The following is an 18,620-nucleotide window of genomic DNA, read 5'->3' on the forward strand; positions in this document are numbered from 1 at the left end:
TAGAAGTGAATTTGATGGGTCAAAGGGAAATGCATATGCTAGACACTAGCAAATCATCCTCTTATGGGCTTGTACCAGGATAGAAGCAGTGGAGATGGAGAGAAGTGGGCAGATATGATAAGAATGTATGTAAAGAAAGAAAAACGAAAAATCAGGTCTAGTATCAGTCAGCTTCAGGTAAGTTTCACATGGATAGCAACTGCCTCCAATCTCAGTGATTTACATCAACGAATACTTATTTCTTGCCCCCACGAAATGTCCACCATGAGCCACTTTCAACTCTGGTCCTCCTCATCTTCAAAACAGGACCCAGGCTTCTGGAACAACTCTCACTTGGGAGACTAGTGGTCTCATGGTATAGGGGAAAATATCAAATGGCTCACCACGTGCTGCTCTTTTGAGTTCTGCTTGGATGTGGCACACACCGTGTCTGTTTGTGCTCAGTTGGCAAAAAAAAAAGTCATATAACCCAGCCTACTGTAAATGGGCTGGAGATGTATAACCCTCCCCTAACCCGGGTAGTCATATTCTAAACAATCACACACTCGACCATGTCTCAGATGTTTCTGGCTTGAGCAACTGGTGGATCGTGGTTGCAACAGTGACATAGAGATAACTGGGCAGGATGAAGTTTAGAGGGAAAACTGAATTAAGGTCTAGATATGTTAAGTTTAATGTGCCTAACAGACATTAAAAGGGTGCAGCCAATTTGGCAGTTGGATAAAGAAGAGGTCAGTGGAGAGAATGGAACTAGACGTGGAAATGTGGAAGTTAGTGATGTATAGGGGTATATAAGCTGATGTGACTATTAGAAGGAAAGGAGCCAGCGAAGACACCAAGAAGCAGCTGCTGAGGTCGAAGGAGTGCCGACAGGGAGCATGAGGAAGAGAATGATTCAGGAAGAAGAAAGTGTTCATCTGTGCCAGATGCTGCTCAGAGGTCAAGTACAAAGACTGGCAAGGAAATCACTGATTGACCCAGTTAGGATTATGGGTGACCTTGACAAAGGCAGTTCCAGTGAAGTGGTGGGTACACAAAACGTGGTTGAAACAGTTGGAGAAGAGACTAGGGGTGTAGAAGGGAAGAGAACAGGTCTAGATAATGCTTTCCAAGGAAGTTACTAGCAAGGAAGGAAGAAAAACAAGGCAATAACTAGAATCGAAGGAATTTACCTTTTTCCTCCAAGATGGAAGATACTGCAACATGTCTGTATATGGATAGGAATAATCCAGTAGAAAAGGAAACAGGAACACAAGAGAAAGAAGAAATAGTTGAGCATTCTGAGTAAAAGACAGGTAAGAAACAGAAGTGAGGGGTTGGCTTTTACAAGGACAAAAGCTCTCTCATCACGATCGTCAGTTAATTAGTATCTGACTGTTATTATTGTACTTTGGGTTTCTAATAAGCCTGCCTTTGTTCTCGGCGTAGTCAGTGTGTTCTCATGTGGTGGCTTATCCGCAGCATCCCGGCCACGAGGACGAGAAGGAACAGGTTAGTGGAGTGAGTTGCTACCAGCACCTGTTGGAAATGTGGCCGACCTGGTTTCCACTCTCACTCAACTGTGGCAGCATCACCTTGGGTACATTCCCTGGCCTCTTTAAGATTTAATTTCCTAATCAGCAAGATGAAGATAATATTGATTTCTACCTTTACATGATTGTTGGAAGGCTCATGTAAGACAATGTATAAAAAAGTTCTTAGCACGGTACCTGGTACATAGGAAACATCCAAAATTATTATAAATTATAATAATAGTAATGACTGTATAACTTTCTTTGCATGTCTGTATAAATGTATTTTTCTTCTGTTGTGACAAAGCTGTCATCAGTTTAACGATTACAATGACTAGGCTTTTGTGGTTCTTACATTATTGGGGAAAGAACTGCACATCAGTCAGATACTTCAGTATTTGCTCAGTACTCCTTCATTCTTCTACCTCCAGAGGAGTGAAGATTAGAAGCAGTTCCCTTTTCCAGGTCTTTGGATTCAAATTATAATGAATTTTATTTACTATGTCTGTGGATAAGGCTGGGCAGAATTGAAAACAATTGGAAGGTCTTACAATTCTAAAATATCTCCCTGAGTTTTGCTTGTGTGCACCTTACAATACTTTTTTTTTTTTAAGATTTTATTTATTTGAGAGAGAGAGAGAGAGCATGAAAGGGGTGAGGGGCTGAGGGAGAAGCCGGCCCCCTGATGAGCAGAGGGCCTGATGTGGGACTTGATCCTGGGACTCCAGGATCATGACCTAAGCCTAAGGCAGTTGCTTAACCAACTGAGCCACCCAGGTGCCCCTACAGTACGTTTTATATTATATTCAGAAGTTTCCTATTAGAATGTTATTAGACAATGAAAGCACTACATTTCAAAATGTGTAGGATGCAGGTCAAGAAGTCTTTGGGTGTGTGTGGGGGGAAGTACTTAGAGTAGGATTTACATCCCTAACTACATTTATTTTTTAAAAATACTGAAAAAAAGTGAGTTATATTGTTAACTTAAAAACTCAAACAAAAAAAACAAAGAAACAAAGAACAAAGAGTCGGGGCGCCTGGGTGGCTCAGTGGGTTAAGCCGCTGCCTTCGGCTCAGGTCATGATCTCAGGGTCCTGGGATCGAGTCCCGCATCGGGCTCTCTGCTCGGCAGGGAGCCTGCTTCCTCCTCTCTCTCTCTGCCTGCCTCTGCCTACTTGTGATCATCTCTCTCTGTCAAATAAATAAATAAAATCTTTAAAATAAAAAAAAGAACAAAGAGTAAACCCAAAGAAAGTAGAAGAAATACCACAATAAAAAATGAGTATAAAATAATGAAATACAAAACAAACAAAAAAATCTAGAAATGATCAAAAAAAGCAAAATTTGGAGCGCCTGGGTGGCTCAAGCCGCTGCCTTCGGCTCAGGTCATGATCTTAGGGTCCTGGGATCGAGTCCCACATCTGGCTCTCTGCTCAGCAGGGAGCCTGTTTCCTCCTCTCTCTCTCTGCCTGCCTCTCTGCCTACTTGTGATCTCTCTCTGTCAAATAAATAAATAAAATCTTTAAAAAAATAAAAAAAAGCAAAATTTGATGCTTTGAAAAGATTAATAAAGTAAACAAGCTTATAGCAAGACTAATCTAGAAAAACTCTCTAAGCAAACTAGTAATAGAAGAAATGTCTTTAATCCAATAAAGGATATCTGTAAAAACTCTGCAGCAAAACCTCACACTTGATTTTTTAGATACACTCCATAGTCAGGAGAATGAAAAGGATACTCTCTTTTATTGCTGCTTTTAAACATTGTACTAGAGGTCCTAACCAATGTAATAAGAGAAGAGAATGAAAAATGAGAGAACAGGATTAAAAGAATAGAACTGATATTATTTGTATAAAATATGACAGTTAGCATAAGAAATCAGATATTCCACAGGTGAATCAGTAGAACTAAAGAGAAAGTTTAGGAGGATCCTTGATAAGATTGGCATAAAAAACAAATGGTGAAATCATATGGTATTTGTCTTTCTCTGACATATGTGGAATTTAAGAAACGAAACAGATAAACATAGGGGATGGGAAGGAAAAAATAAGACGAAAACAGAGAGGAATAAAAACTATAAGAGATTCTACTGAGGGTTGCTGGAGGGGCGGTGGGGGGCACTTGTAGTAATGAGCACCGGGTGTTATATGCAACTCATGAATCACTAAACTCTACCTCTGAAACTAATAATACACTATATGGTAATTTTTTTAAAGTCCAAATGGAGTTTCTACACATGAGCAATACCAATAACAAATGCATGTAGATGGCAAAAAGATACTCTTCTGTGCATAAGATTAGAAAATGTTACTGAACAAAAGAGATAATGGAATTAATGGAGAGCTACAACACATTCACAGGATGAGAATACTCAATGTGGTGATAACGTTTGTACTCTAATTTATAAATTTAATGCAATTCCAATAAAAATATCTCAACAAAATTTTTCATCAAACTAGACTAATTAATTCTAAAATATAAGAAAGTAAGATATTAAAAAGTATTACAGAATTATAATAGCTAAAATAGTGAGGGGTTTCCACAAGCCAGACAAAAGGATCAGAATAGACCCAAGCACCACTAGTACTAAGGTGTATGACAGAGGCGGCCAGTCAGCAGGGAAAGAGGAGCAGGACAGCAAACATACTGTCTCTTGGCCAACTGTTTCTAGTGGTATGCTTGGCTTTAGGGCAGGATTATTTTACCAGGATCCCAGGGACATAGTTGTTTGATGAGCCCCCTCTCATTATAGAACCTGACTCAACATGTTACCCTCTGATGATAGATTTGGTGTCTCAAGTACTTGGAAAGGAGGGACTCTGAGTAGGAACATCAGATTCTTGTTCCTGGAAAAGGACACCGACTTTATAGATTAGTGAATGAACATTCTGCTTTGCAAGTTTTATCTTAGTAGATAATCTAACTAGTACTACTAATGGAGACATGGATGAATGTACACCAGATGATTTCCAGCCCTGAAGTCAAGCTGAGAGCAAGGTCTTGAGGGAATGGGTTCCAGGAAAGGGGACTGAACATGAAGCTAAGGATGCTGAAACAGAGATGAGGTGCTGACAGGACAACTGGAATGACCTCTTCTAGAAGCTTCGTATTTCCAAGGAACTCCTGGTGGGAGGCACGACTGAGGCAACCGCTATGCTTACGGTTTCTGTGGTATAAATGGGGCAAGGAAGGAGAAGAAAATAGAATTTAAAATCAACTAACAGGCAATGGTGAGTTATTTTCTAAATAAAAACTATTCAGACTTCATTTGCTTATCTTCCTCTCCTTGTCCAAATGTGTGCTTGGAGTCAGCCTGCAGTCACCTATCAATGACTGCTCAGTTTCCAATTAATTATTTAACCAGTCAGTGTGGCACAATTGTGCCTGCCACCTAGATAAGCCATGGTAGGAACAGGGGGGGAGGGGGCGAGGAGAATCATTTTGAAGTTGGGAAATATTTTTGAAATTACAGGAAAAAGAGATGGCAAAATGTATTCTCTCTCTCTGTCTTTCTCTCTCTCTCTCTCTCTCTCTCTAATAATGAAAGAAATGCAGACATCAAGATACATTGACGTGTCTACAAAATTAGAAAAAAATTTCATGAGAGCCTTTGGTGAAATGGATACATACACAGTGAGACTTGTTGGGACAAACTTTCTGGGAAGCTTTGCGTACCAGTGTTTGAATCCGGTGACCCATGGATTTCAGGTCTGGGAAAGCTCCATGGAGAAAGTGCCGGAAAGGCTTGATGCACAAAGATATTCATTACAGTAGCATAATTTAAATTAGCTAAAAATTCAAGATCACCCTGAATATTTAATAATAAGAATAGTTTAGTATATTAGGATATGTCCATAAGAGGAATATCATATAGCCATAGAAATAATATTCATAAAGAATTCATGACATGGAGATTTTTCTTTATATTAAAAGAAAAAAGTAGAAATACAAAGAAATAGAAATAGAAAAACATTATAGAAAATAGAATCTCAAAATTAGAAAATATCCTCAGAGAAAAAAACTGGAAAGAATTAGAGTAAAATGAAAGTAGGCCATATCTCCAATAGTTGGTAATATTTTTTGCCCAAATTTCTGTCAAAGCTAGCCAACATTGCATTCTGTTCCTTTGTCTTAAGACCTTTTGGAAGCTACAATTTAAAGTCTTAGTTTCTAATAACATTTCCAATGTGGCCACAATTTTTAATGGAATTGATGGTTGTATGTGTTGCAAGTGTAGAGAACCATGACAAAGGGCTTTTCTTCTCCAAAGAGCAGGACAGATGGGCTACCTGGCTTCACTGGAGGATCACAGTTTTTACCCCAGGAGATGTGCTCTTGCCAAAGGAATATTTCAGCATTTCAAAAATATCAACAGCCTCTGAAACTCATCAAGGAGAAATTCTTTGATAGTGTTAATGAGAACGTCATGGATGAACCAGGAGTTGGCTCTTTCCAAGCACACTGCAGAGAAACCACTTCCTCTATGGTTGCTTAAGATATGCAATGAGGGAAATCTTGGAGGGCAGGCCATCATTTGATGGTCTTCTCTTGCTCCAAACCTCAATCAACTTGACTGTCTCTTTAATGAATGAGTCATCAAAATATCCCCACAATTTATCACAAGTGGCTTCTTGGGCTAACCAGTGTATTGGCTGACCACTTCTGTTGAATCCACCAAGAAAGGGCTTTGTCTTGGGGAAAATGAAATGCTGGGGAATTTCTAGGCTTTAAAAATGAAATCTTACTTTGAAATTGATCCACATGGTTCAATTTATTTAGAGACTGGCAGTGTAAGGCACACCATTGCCATTGCAGGGGTGTGTGTGCTGTACCAAGAAACAATGGCTTGAGCTTGAAATGAAACCAAACGATGCTATCTGAGGCTACTGCATATGCTTTCTGATGTCATTTTCCAACATTAGTATCCTTAATGTAAGCAATAATAGATGTCCATAATCATAATTAAGGGATATTTGCGTTCATTCCCATCAAAGAGGGGCGCCTGGTGGCTCAGTCGTTAAGCGTTTGCCTTCTGCTCAGGTCATGATCCTGGGGTCCTGGGATCGACCCACATCGGGCTCCCTGCTCAGCGGGGAGCCTGCTTCTCCCTTTCCCACTAACCCTGCTTGTGTTTCCTCTCTCGCTGTATGTCTCTCTCTGTCAAACAAATAAATAAAAAATCTTTTAAAAAAATTCCCATCAAAGAGAAGCTGTTCTAAATATCACAATATGGCGGCCACTTGGTCACTTATTACCTTTCACAGTAGCCTCCCAGGCCACCTGCACTTTTCTGATGGCACAGGACTTAATGGCACGATTTGACATAAAAAAAGAAATTTCCTCTGCAATGACAGTTTTTAACGTAGTAGGAGGACATTTTAAAAATCTTTTAACATTGACTCTCTAAAACTCATTCAGGGGTATTCCTGGTGTTTTCCTTTCCTAGGGGTTGTCATAACAAAGTACTACAAACTGGGCTTAAAACACCAGAAATTTGTTTTCTCACTGTTCTGGAAGCTAGAAGTCTGAAATTATGCTTTTTGCAGGACTGTGCTCCCTCTGAAACCTGTAGGGGGTACTCCTTCCTGGCTTCTTTCTAGCTTCTTTCTAGCTTCTGCTGGTTTGCTGACCATCTTTGGTGTTCCCTGGCTTGTAGCTATGTAACTCTGGTCTCTGCCTTTGCTGTCCCATGAAATTTTCCCTGTGTCTCCATGTCTTCATGTGGCTATCCTTTTATGAGGACACCAGTCATGGGGTAGGGATCCACTCTACTTGAGTATGATCTCATTTTTTTTTTAATTTATTTATTTGCCAGGGAGAGAGAGCTCGAGAGTACACAAGCAGGGAGAGCAGCAGGTGGAGGGAGAAGCGGGCTCCCTGTTGAACAAGGAGCAGGACTTGATCATGACCTGAGCTGAAGGCAGACGCTTAACCAACTAAGCCACCCAGGCATCCCAACCTCATCTTAACTAATCACATTAGCAACCACCCTCTCTCTAAATAAGATCATATTCTGTGGGTTAGGGGTTAGGACTTCAACTGATTTTTTTGGGGGGTGACAGATTTTCAAACCATAACACCTGGGGTCTATGAGTTGTCCAAAGAGCCTTTTATTTTTTATTTTTTTTATTTTTTTTGAGACAGAGGGCAGTATGGGAACATTGGGATCAGAGAGTATGAAACAAGGGTGCAGAGAAGTAAGTGGGAGCAAGACCAATGCAACCCACTTTGCAATTCTGCCTGGAAGTCTCGTGGCAGTGGTCTTTCCCCCTGATGATTTTGGTGCAAGGACTTTGGTTACTGATGACGAGTTGTGGCCACTTCCCAGCTGAAGATGCTCAAATTCTATACTTGAGTATGGGTTGCAAAGTGAAGTTTATGGTTGTGTCCAGAACATTCTCTGCTGATGCCATATGTTTGAAAATGTCTGAATTTTGTGCAGAGACACACAAGCCATGTTTTTGTAAGTGGAGTTACATAATTAGGGCATGGACTTGCATTATAATTAGCACATGTAATTAGGCACAGACTTCTTGTCCTTTAATTAGACAATCAAGACATCTAATTACAAAATTAAGATGTAATTATGTGGCCCAAGATCGACATATTTCCTTCCATCCATTAGAGATCACATTTAGAAAAAAATAATTCACAAAAACTGATGAAGACATGAACCTGGAAACCAGATTCAAGGATGTTGAGGCAAGTCTTAAGAGGGCTGATAAGTTTTCTTTGGTCTTCCCTTTTAGGTATGAGGGGAGTTATTTAAAATATCATAGTCTACTTGAACAAATAATTGTACATACTATGCTATCGACCTTTGGTACACACACTAATGAAGAGGAATGTTGGCACGACTAATCTGTATAATTCACATGTGGCTTCAGAGGGTGATTTGCAATTACACTTGAACATGGACTTCCGTGTGATGTTCTAGGAATTCATTCAAACCCAGTAAAGCAGCCAGATGGTGGAAACCTCCTTCCCATTCTTGGTTCTCCCTTGTGACTACTTTAGAAATAGACCCATTGCTCAGAATAATGCAAATCAGCACTTGGGTTGGGTTGTCCTTTCCCTGAATATTTGAATATTTGATGAAAAGTTCTTATTTTAAGTGCTCCTTATTGGACTATAGGTGGGCAAAGGGGAGGTCGAAGACTATAGCGAACATTCCATCTTTCTAATGATAAGTGAGTGATTTTTTAGAGCAGCATTTTGTTCATCTAAATTCTAGTGCTCCTAGGAAGCTTGGCTGTAATGATATGCTCTATATTTTTCCTTGCTCCTAAATTGAGATTTGGCTGATCTCTGCATGATGCTAAACACCCAGTTTGACTCATTAATTTTTCTGAACTAACTGAACTTTTGACCTAATTGGCTGGCTGATTAGGGATTATAGCCATATGTCCAGGTTTTTCTAAGCCAGTTCTGACTTTAACTCTGTTATCCCACTGTTCCCATAAACTGGTGAAATATCCTAGTAATTCCAATGTTTTGACAGCTACGCTGCACTTCTCAGACTGCTGCTTTCTCCTGGAAAGTGGCATCAAAATCTGTCGGGCCCACGTTTCCTGATTTTTGGTTAAGAAAATATGCTTCCCATATGGTTTTGGGCCATGAAAACAAAGACACGAAGAGGTTATAAGCAGTTGGCGATGAGGTTTTGTCTCCATGGTGTGTTCTCTGCCTCCCTATTTCTGTGTTTCTCTCTTAAGCCATGGAATGTGATGAGGGACAAATTATGTGCAGAGGGCATTTTTGACCAGCAAAACACATAAATTTGCACAGAGAACTTAATTTTGCCATTGGGACTTTTTTTTTTCCTTTGTCTTCTGATAATTGTTCATGGTTGATGTAGAAGCATAGGAATTGAACTGGGGCGAGGTACATTTTTAAAAAACAACATATTGATGGTGGGGAAAGGGCATTTAGAAGACAGCCTCGCCAACGTGTCTCCCACCTCTGAGATTTTAGGATTCCTCCATCTCCAGCCTGCCATGGGATCGGAAGGAATTTCCTGGGTCCATTCTACTCTCGCCCTCTATGCCTCTATCGCTTTGGTCCTTAGACACTGTCAACCAGAAACCACTCCTTCCACTCTACCTTGAGGAGAACTCACTAATTCTGTTTCCCAACAGAGTCAACATATGAATGAAAACTTCAATTTCTTGGTTTTTAAGATTTGCTTTTCCCCTCAGGTATTCCACATCAGCGTTTTCAAGACTGGAGAAGCTGGGCATCAGACATCCCAAGCCGTCTCCTTTTATTGGAAATTTGACATTTTTCCGCCAGGTAAGGGCAGCCTTCCATTGTCTTCCAGCATAAGATATGCTGGGCCCAGGGCAGCTTCTCCCATGGAGAACTGTGTCCATCTAGGTCACCCACACCTGGGTGGTCTATATGTGAAGGCACTGTGTGATGAGCCTTCCCCTCCTTGAATGAAGTCTCACATGACGACAATGTTCCATTGATTATCACTCATCAACATGTGTTGAATCCTGCCATCTGTCCATTCCTCCATTTACCCCAAATCCAACTGACTGAGTATCTAAATGTGCCAGGCCCTAGGATGTGGAAGAAGTAGAGAGATTACTTATGCCCTTAAGCGTGCGCATGAAATCATGGTGTTCAGCACTAGACGGGATGTACCCTAGTGCTAGATTAGGTGAGAGAGATGGTAGCTGTGGTGTCCTTCAGAAGAGAGGAAGATCTGTCAGGGCTAGAATCACCCTGGAGGACTTCCTGGAGATGGAGGTCTGGCAGGAGCAATAAACACAAGGGCAAGAATGCAATACCAGGTGAGGAACAATAATATGTGTGTTTGGACTTAAATGAGAAATAGGGCACAGCTTGATGAGTAGCCTGGATTGACTAGAAGCCAAAGATGGGGGAGTGACAACCTGGGTGGCTGTCATTCTAGAAAGGCCTGTGTACTATCACTTGTGAGCAGGAGAGGGACCCTAAAGTGGAAAGTCATGCTGCAGGGGAGAAAAGTTAGTTTAAAAAGTCTACATGACGTGGTAAGGGCTTGGCTCAGGTGGTGAGGGTGAAAGAGAAGGATATTGGGGGCAAAGTTAGTAACTCCTAGGATGAATTCGGTGTAGAGAATTCAAGGCAAATAAGCCAAAGCGTCTCTAAGTGTTGAGCCAGGTTCACAGGGAGAATGGCCATGAGTTGACAGAAACAGAAGGTCTGGAGGGCAGCTGGTCTGGGGAGATACCTTTGATTGGCCGGAAAGACATGCAAGTGGAAAGGTCCTGTAGGCATTTGTAGATGGAGACCCAAGATACTATCTTCTAAGAATATTTTTGTTTCCCTTCACTGGGTTTTCTCAGAAGCCAGATGGTTTAATCTGCGAACTCATGGTGGTGCTACCACCAGACCCTGCATCAGGAGCCGACAGATCCCATGTGTGAAGAACCGCTGAGCTGAACAGAGACAGGAAGGGCTAACTGGGCCAATCCTGGTCATATCTATTCGATGTCGTTCTAGGATTTCCCCACCACCCCCCTCAGAAAGGCTGGCCCTCAGCACCGCACAGATAACAGCATTCGCTATTTCTGTCCTTTTCCCTCTTCCTCGGTTTCTTTTCCTTTCTGTCTCTGTTCTCTGTCTGACATTCTCATTCCTCTTTATTGTTGCTGTTGCTCTCTTCCTAGTGTTTTAAATACCTTCTCCCCACCTCTGTCTCAGGGCTGGCGCGCTCACAACACTAAACCCACAAACAGCGACCTCATTAAGGCTTCCGGTGAGTCCTTGAAGCAAGTGTGAAGAAATTTCTAAGTGTCAAAAGAGAACAACACGCTGGAGAGGAAATTCAAAATAAATAGATTTCACATATTTCTGGGAGGAGGGAATGATCAGTTGTATTCAGTTGAGTAATTTAGTACTAACATTCTGAGGAAAAATAGTAGAACTGTCGATACGAAGAGAACACTGTGCTCCTGCCTCTGGTAATTTCCACATATGCTCCTTTTCAGCTCGTCATCCTTGTATGTACAAACCTTGCCAAGATCCTTCTAGAACATAGTAATTTCAGCGACTATTTTTATATTCATAGAAGCTTTCCTTGATGTATGGCAAGCTTAGACTGTGAAAGTGGATGTAATAAGGATGGGATGTATTTCCATTAAGGACATCCACGTCTTCTACCCGCCACCTCCCAACTGTCTCCTCTCCCCCACGCCTCGGTTGTGTCTCCTTTATACTGCATTCCCATGACACAGGGATCTAGCAATCTCCAGACCCTCACCCCTACAGTTCCTCTGTCTATATTTGCACACAAACCCCATCCCCACTACATGACCCCAACCCTGCAGCACAGTGGCTGTGGCATTTTCTGACATCTGTCTCCAGGTATACTTGTTTCCCATGACAAAATGTGTCTAATGTTTTGTCCCATGTGAAGCTACTCTAAGGTTCTTATGTTCTGACTCCATTGATTTTAGTCAAAAATTTCACTTGGATCATGATATTCAGAATTTGTGATAATTCGGATAGATTCAGCAGGCGTTGACACACATAGTGGCTGTCAAAGGGGGCTTTGCCAAAATTAATAATAATATAAACCACACTGCAGAGGGGAATGTTAACATAGTTGAGAAAGCAAACAGTTTTCAAATATTTTAGCAGCAATTACACGCAAATACTTTAAGTAGAGATGATCTCCTTCCATCCATTAAACCAGAGTTGACCGAGATTTTTCCTTGGCAATACGTTTTTTAAGCTATTTGTTTATTCTAATACTTCAAAGTACTTGAAAGCAATAGAACTTGAATTATTTTTTTATTGTTTATGTAATTGTGTTCTCACGGTTCTGGACTTTTTCCTGAATAAATTTGAATACTTGAAATACTGTTTAATCTTATTCTTACGATAGTGGTGTGTTTTCTGCAGGGTTTCTGGGAAAGCCAGATGGAGCTCAGAAAGCTATACGGACCTCTGTGTGGGTAAGAGGGAACTCCACTTTTCTACCATTTATCTTGATTTCTGCATGTTCTGATAAGGAAGTAATAACCAGAATGGGGATGTTGCGTGCGTTTAGGTCTTTCGAGGACCCACAAAGCCAGGGCCTAACTGTACAGATGAGGCTCCTGGAGGCCCCAGTGTTGCCCAAGGGGGCCCCATGCTAGGCTGAAAGAACACCATTTCCCAGCCTTTAAGACCCTGACCAGTTAGGTCAGACCCTGGGTGCCTTGACCATCTCGCACTACTGCTGCAATTGGACACAGGGGCCCTCCATGCCTCACTTTAGTTTGCCTTGAGAACCCATGACTGGTCTTTTCTCATGAACTTACCAAAACCTAACTTGGATCCATTTTGTTCAATTCTGTGGGTAAAACATGCTGTCAGCTGCATGACCATATAATCTGCCATCCAATACAGTACACTGTGCTGGCCGTGAAAGGGGGCGATATTAATAATTATCCCAGGCCAACAGTGGACATGATGACTGTCCAGGATATACTGGGACATCTGGTCATTCTAGTTCTCTGCCATGTAAAGTACTAGAGCCCTCTTGTTTTCTTGAATTTTCCCTTGTTATGTCTCAGATAATGCTCCTTCTTTAAAAAAAAAAAAATGAAATTCCAGAATCTGGTGAACAAACATATGTTAAGACCAATTATTTTATTCAAGATTTGACAGACTTGAGTCATATTCTCAACGTGCATCTTTCAACACTGGAGTCCTAATCATTTTTAGTCTGTTTCTGTACCGCTCCTCCTCAGCCATGGGGTGATTATTAGCAGCTTTTTTCCAGACCTCCAGGTCTGTGACCACTGTGTTAGGTGCAGTAAACTTCTGTTGTGTTCCTAATGTACACGCTAATGGGGTCCAGTGGTTTGGGAACCCTTCTATCCATAAGATCCGTGATGCTTCTTCTCCCAGTGACGATTTTCAAAAGACTGACTTGTATTTTATGGAAAAGGCCCTACCTGGGAGTTTTGGCTGGGTAAAGTTTTGGCCAAGTTGTTAGCCAAAGTTTTGGCCAAGTTGTTCTCACTGCCCTTCAGTTTGCTATATGATCCTGCAAAAGTAATAAATTGTCATACTAGATGCTCTCTGAATTAGTTTGTTACTGCTGCAGAACAAACTGACCTAAAATGCAGGGACTTAAACAATAAATTATTATTCATCACATGTCTAAGGAGTGGCTCAACTCAGCTGGGCTTGCTGGTGCATCTGCTGGTCCTCTGGGAAGCCAGCTCACTTAGGCTCAAGTGGGGCAACTCTGCTCTATGTATCTCTCATCTTTCTTGGAATATCAAGGAAACCAGGAAAGGCTCTTCTCAAGGTGAAGGCACATATTCAAGAGAGCATACCTAAGAGCACAAGAACATTTTAAGTTTCTGCTGCATCATGTCTGATAACATCCTATTAGCCAAACCAAGTTCTATGGCCACTCAAAGGGCAGGAAGCACACTCTGCCCGCAGTGAGGCCAAAGCAAGTCACTTGGCCAGGCCTGACACGGATGGGGCAGGGAGGTGTGTTCCTCTGATGGAAGGGCAGGGAGACGGTGCACATCTTTCAATAATAATTAACTCTATGTAATTCTCTAAGATATCCTTTAGCTTGGTCTTCAGTTTTTTCTTACTTGCATAACTTCTTGCTTTAAGTATGATAGATACTTAATAAAGGCTCAAAGGATTAACCCATTTACCTTTCTCTTACTCTTGTGCTGTTCTACTGCTTTCTCAAAGTTCTCATTCCAGTTCTCTCTTCCCAACAGTCTCAATCTGTGGTTGACTTGACACTGACCTTGGAGATCGTCCCATACATTACTGAGACATAGCAGTGACTCAGAATGACAGCAGCTTCCCTAGAATTTAGGAAAAGGCCTCTCTAAGTTTGAATTCTAGGAATCCATCCCCTGGAGTACTCTTCTGGTACAGATTTTTCAGAGTAGAGCACTTGGGTATTTTAAAATAATTTAAAAATGTCAGATGAAGAGTTTAAAGGGCACTGTATTAACTTGTGGCTGGTGTGGTGTGCATGCCTGTGTGAGAGGTGAGGGGCAAAGAGAAAGAGGGGAGGAGGGAGAGAAAATTAGTCTCTTTGACAACAGGATGTCTAATCAACTCCACCAGCCCAACTTTAACTAACTTAACACCATTTATCATTTTCATTTCAAGAAAAAGGGAATCGAAGAGACTGATTTCTGATGAGGTTGTAGAGATAGAAACTGCAGTATCATCTCCACTCTTTGTTCCCACCTCTGGTAAAAAGAGAAAATAAGAAAGGGGATGAAATAATTTCTTCCTATAGGACTGCCAACATTTTTCTCCTTTAGAAAAAAAGGTGAGCCATAAAATGCTGACTTCTTTTTAAACATGTCCACTCCTGGATTTGGAGTCAAGACGGTGATGGGGCCAAGTCCGGCCTGAGCGCTGTAATCTTGATGAGAATCGGTGTGCTCACCTTTAGAAATGAAAGGGATGGGGACACCTGGGTGGCTCAGTTGGTTAAGCGGTTGGGAATGTCAAGGATGAACTACGTTCAGTAAAAAGCCTTTCTTTTATACAGTGATTTAGTTGAAGTTATATTAATTTTTAGATCATTTTTATTTATTTTTTAAAAGATATTTATTTATTCATTAATTATTATTTTGGGGAGAGAAAGCGCGCATGCACAAGCAGGGGGAGTGGCAGGGGGAGCGGGAGAAGCAGGCTTGCTGCCAAGCGGGGAGCCCAATGAAATGTGGGGCTCAATCCCAGGACCCTGGGATGACATCCCAAGCCAAAGACAGACGCTTAATGGATGACGGAGCCACCCAGGCATCCCTCACTACTTTTATTTATTTATTTATTTATTTTTAAAGATTTTATTTCTTTATTTGACAGAGAGAGTGAGCACAAGCAGGGGAACAGGCAGAGGGAGAGGGAGAAGCAGGCTCCCTGCAGAGCAGGGAAAGCACGATATGGGACTCTATCCCGGTACTCTGGGATCATGACCTGAGCTAAAGGTAGTGGCTTAACCAACTGAACCACTCAGGTGCCCCTACTTTTATTTTTTTAGAAAATATTACCAAGCCCAGATTGGTCCTCTTAAAAATTAAAATGATAGATCGACGCAGCATCTGACAAGGGAAGCCCCACACTGTTGATGCCATATAGAGAGGCACTGCCTTGCTGGGTGTCGGGACAGTACTCCATGTTGGGAGAAGCGCGCGCAGAGAGGACCTCTCTGCTCTGGATCTGAAAGCCAAATATGGGGATCATGATGCTTTTTATCTGGTTGTTATCATAGCAACTCAGTCGGAGTCTGGGTCCCCAAACTGGAGATCGGCTCCTTATCCATCCTCCCTCCCACTCCCTGCTATGGGGAAGATACTGCTCGAGAAGCTTTCTGCCAAGAAGGGTTGACAGCATCACTGTTTATTGTCACCGCCACCACCACCGAGAACAAAATGTCTTTACCAAGTATCTAATTATGTAGCCTGCTTTGCCACGCGCTGTGCAGATAAAACTACACATGTTGTCTCTGCCTTCTTTGAACTTGAATGTAAAGCAGATGGACGGCACGCGTACCTACCCAGTTTTTATTCACAATACTTGGTTTGAACTCTTTTGAATTGCACGGTAGGACCCCTGACAACATAATAGGAAGAAAGTGAGGCTTTACAGCTTTAGACAACCTGCCGTCAGTTAATGATTACTGGTTAGCTCCTTCGGTCTGAGTGTGAGCCCCCAGTTGGATTTATATTCCTTCCCAAACCCTAAAAGAACAGCATCACCATAACCATCAGACACTTGTGATTGGATAGAAACAGGATGGAGATGATTTTCCTCCAATTTGTAACTGGCTTGATAATCCAGGGGATGACAAGCCTTTATTAAACTCTTCCTATTAATTACTTTTAAGTACTTACGGCACCTAAGTTTAGCTCATTTGTGACTCCTGAAGTCTCCTATCCAAAGCTTCTTTACCCTTCTCTTAGATGTCTTTTAAGGGATAGTTCTGTAGCTGTTCTTTTTAGCTCCGTCTCTATCTCTTCTTGCCCTTACTTTATTTTGACCCTTCATTTCTAGTATAAACTTTACTCCCTCTTGTTGAATTTGATTCTCGTGCTTCTTGGCCTCCATCCTTCTCCACCCGTCCGTTTCATTACTGCCCCCTCATTCCTATATCCCTTTAACAAGCCAGATTTGTACAGTGATCTCACATACCCTCCTTGGAATAGTATGTTGTAAGTAAGTAAGCATGCATATTGTACACAATTCATAAAGTACAAACAAGTATTCAGCAGAAAGTGAAACTGACACCCTTCTTGGACCCTTAGCCACTCTTTCCCGGAAGAAACCTCTGCTATCAATTTCCTAACAGTCAGATGGATAATATATGCTAGATGCTGTTCTTTATCTTGCCTTGTTCATTAATGATATTTGTGAAATTGTCCCATTTCAGTACATTCATTCTTGTTAATAGCTATTCTCTTTTTTAAGATTTTATTTATTTATTTAACAGAGAAAGAGATAGTGAGAACAGGAACACAAGCAGGGGGAGAAGGAGAAGCAGGCTTCCTGCTGAGCTGGGAGCCCCATATGAGGCTCGAACCCAGGATTCTGGGATCATGACCTGAGCCGAAGGCAGACATTTAATGACTGAATCACCCAGGTGCCCCATAACTGCTATTCTGTTTTTTAAGGATTCCATTGTATGGATGTATCTGAATTCTAAAATTAAGTTTTCAATTGATGAACATATTTTGTTCTCATAAATAATATAGCAGTGAATATTCTTGTATATACATCATTGCTACCTTATGTAAGTATGTCGGTAGGATAAATTCCTAAAACAAATTATTAGGTCAAAGATTATCTACACTTCTAATTTTATTTTAAATGGCTCTGTCTAGGAGTTATATCAATATACATTCTCATAAATATGTATATGAGAGCACCTGGTTCTCTCACGTGATTGCCATTAACATGTGGTGGTGGTCATCATTTTAAGTCTTTAGCACTTGATGGTAGTTTTGATTTGCACTTTTCTAATGATGAACAAGCTTGGATATCTTTCATATGTTTAAAATCCTTTTTTTTTGTTTATGTTTAAAAGCATTTTTTTCCTGAAAACTCCTCTGCCACTATTGGATTAGTGATCTTTTCCCAATTTCCCAATTAGTTGTAGAAGCTCTTCACATATTAAAGAAAATAGCCCTTTACATCTAACATACATTGCAAATATTTTCTCCTATATATTGTTTAACTTCATTTATTGTGTTTTTTTTTTCCAATCAGAAAACATTTGGTTTTTTAATGGTTGAATTCAATCAATTTTAATGGTCTCTACATTTTGGATCTTACTCAAAAAATATATGTTTTTAATTTCCAGTTTTCTGGTGTTTTTTATTTCATCTAAAAAATTTCAATATTTAATACCTTGAGAATCTACTTGAGAGTAAGGGTAGGAGGAGGCATTCACTCTTACTTTTTTCAGATGGTAGTGTTCCATCTGGAAAGTCATCCTTTTCCAACTGAAATGAACATCACTGTTATCATTTACTAGTGCCCATATCTACATATTTGTGACTTCTGTGCACTAATCCCTTTCCTAATTCCATGTCAGCGCTCCACCAAATAATCTCATGTGGATATCATGAATGCAGTACCTTCTGGTACCTACCAGCAGTAGAATGTTCTCAGAACATCTTTGCAAGCCTCAAAATCTGAAGCAATCTCTCAGGGATCCTTGAGTCCCCAAATTGAAAAAAAAAGAAAATCAATTTAGCAAACAAATAAGGCTTTGGTAGAAAAGACCTGGCACTCAGACATAAGGTTCATGCCCATGGGAGGTAGAGGTGTCTCATATGCTTCCAACTTGGAGGTTTTTAGCACCGTTTTTATTTAATTAGCCAGCGCCCATGAACTAACAGCACCTCGTCACCAGGCAGTGAGGAAGTTGAGAACTTTGGGATGCATATGGGAAAGCAACGAAAACAGGAAGGTCATTTCAGTGTTTTTTCAGGAGAGCCAGCACTTCGAACAGAGTAGGGTCTGGAACATTCGCACGTGAGAGCTCCAAGCCAGTGAGCTCACGTGCTAGACACGTGCAGCAGCAGGATGGCGCTGAGATGGGTTGGCTTAAATGCAGGCAGATGGCTGTTGTC

General features: G+C 41.1%; 1 protein-coding gene across 3 annotated transcripts in view; it reads left to right on the forward strand.

Annotated features, from left to right (window-relative positions):
- The window catches only part of TBXAS1 (thromboxane A synthase 1), a 168,439-nt gene that overhangs the window by 42,758 nt on the left and 107,061 nt on the right, over positions 1-18,620 (forward strand). For all 3 annotated transcript variants that reach the window (XR_006601425.1, XM_004741650.3, XM_045063056.1), the window contains exons 3-4: positions 9,708-9,801; positions 12,406-12,458. Coding sequence is in view for 2 of the 3 variants with exons in the window: in XM_004741650.3 (XP_004741707.1) it covers positions 9,708-9,801; positions 12,406-12,458 (147 nt within the window). In the remaining variant the exon portion in view is untranslated. The remainder of the gene's footprint in view (positions 1-9,707; positions 9,802-12,405; positions 12,459-18,620) is intronic.

Source organism: Mustela putorius, unplaced genomic scaffold (genome assembly GCF_011764305.1).
Source record: "Mustela putorius furo isolate JIRA1106 unplaced genomic scaffold, ASM1176430v1.1 tig00003845_pilon_pilon_pilon, whole genome shotgun sequence".
Taxonomy (NCBI): domain Eukaryota; kingdom Metazoa; phylum Chordata; class Mammalia; order Carnivora; family Mustelidae; genus Mustela; species Mustela putorius.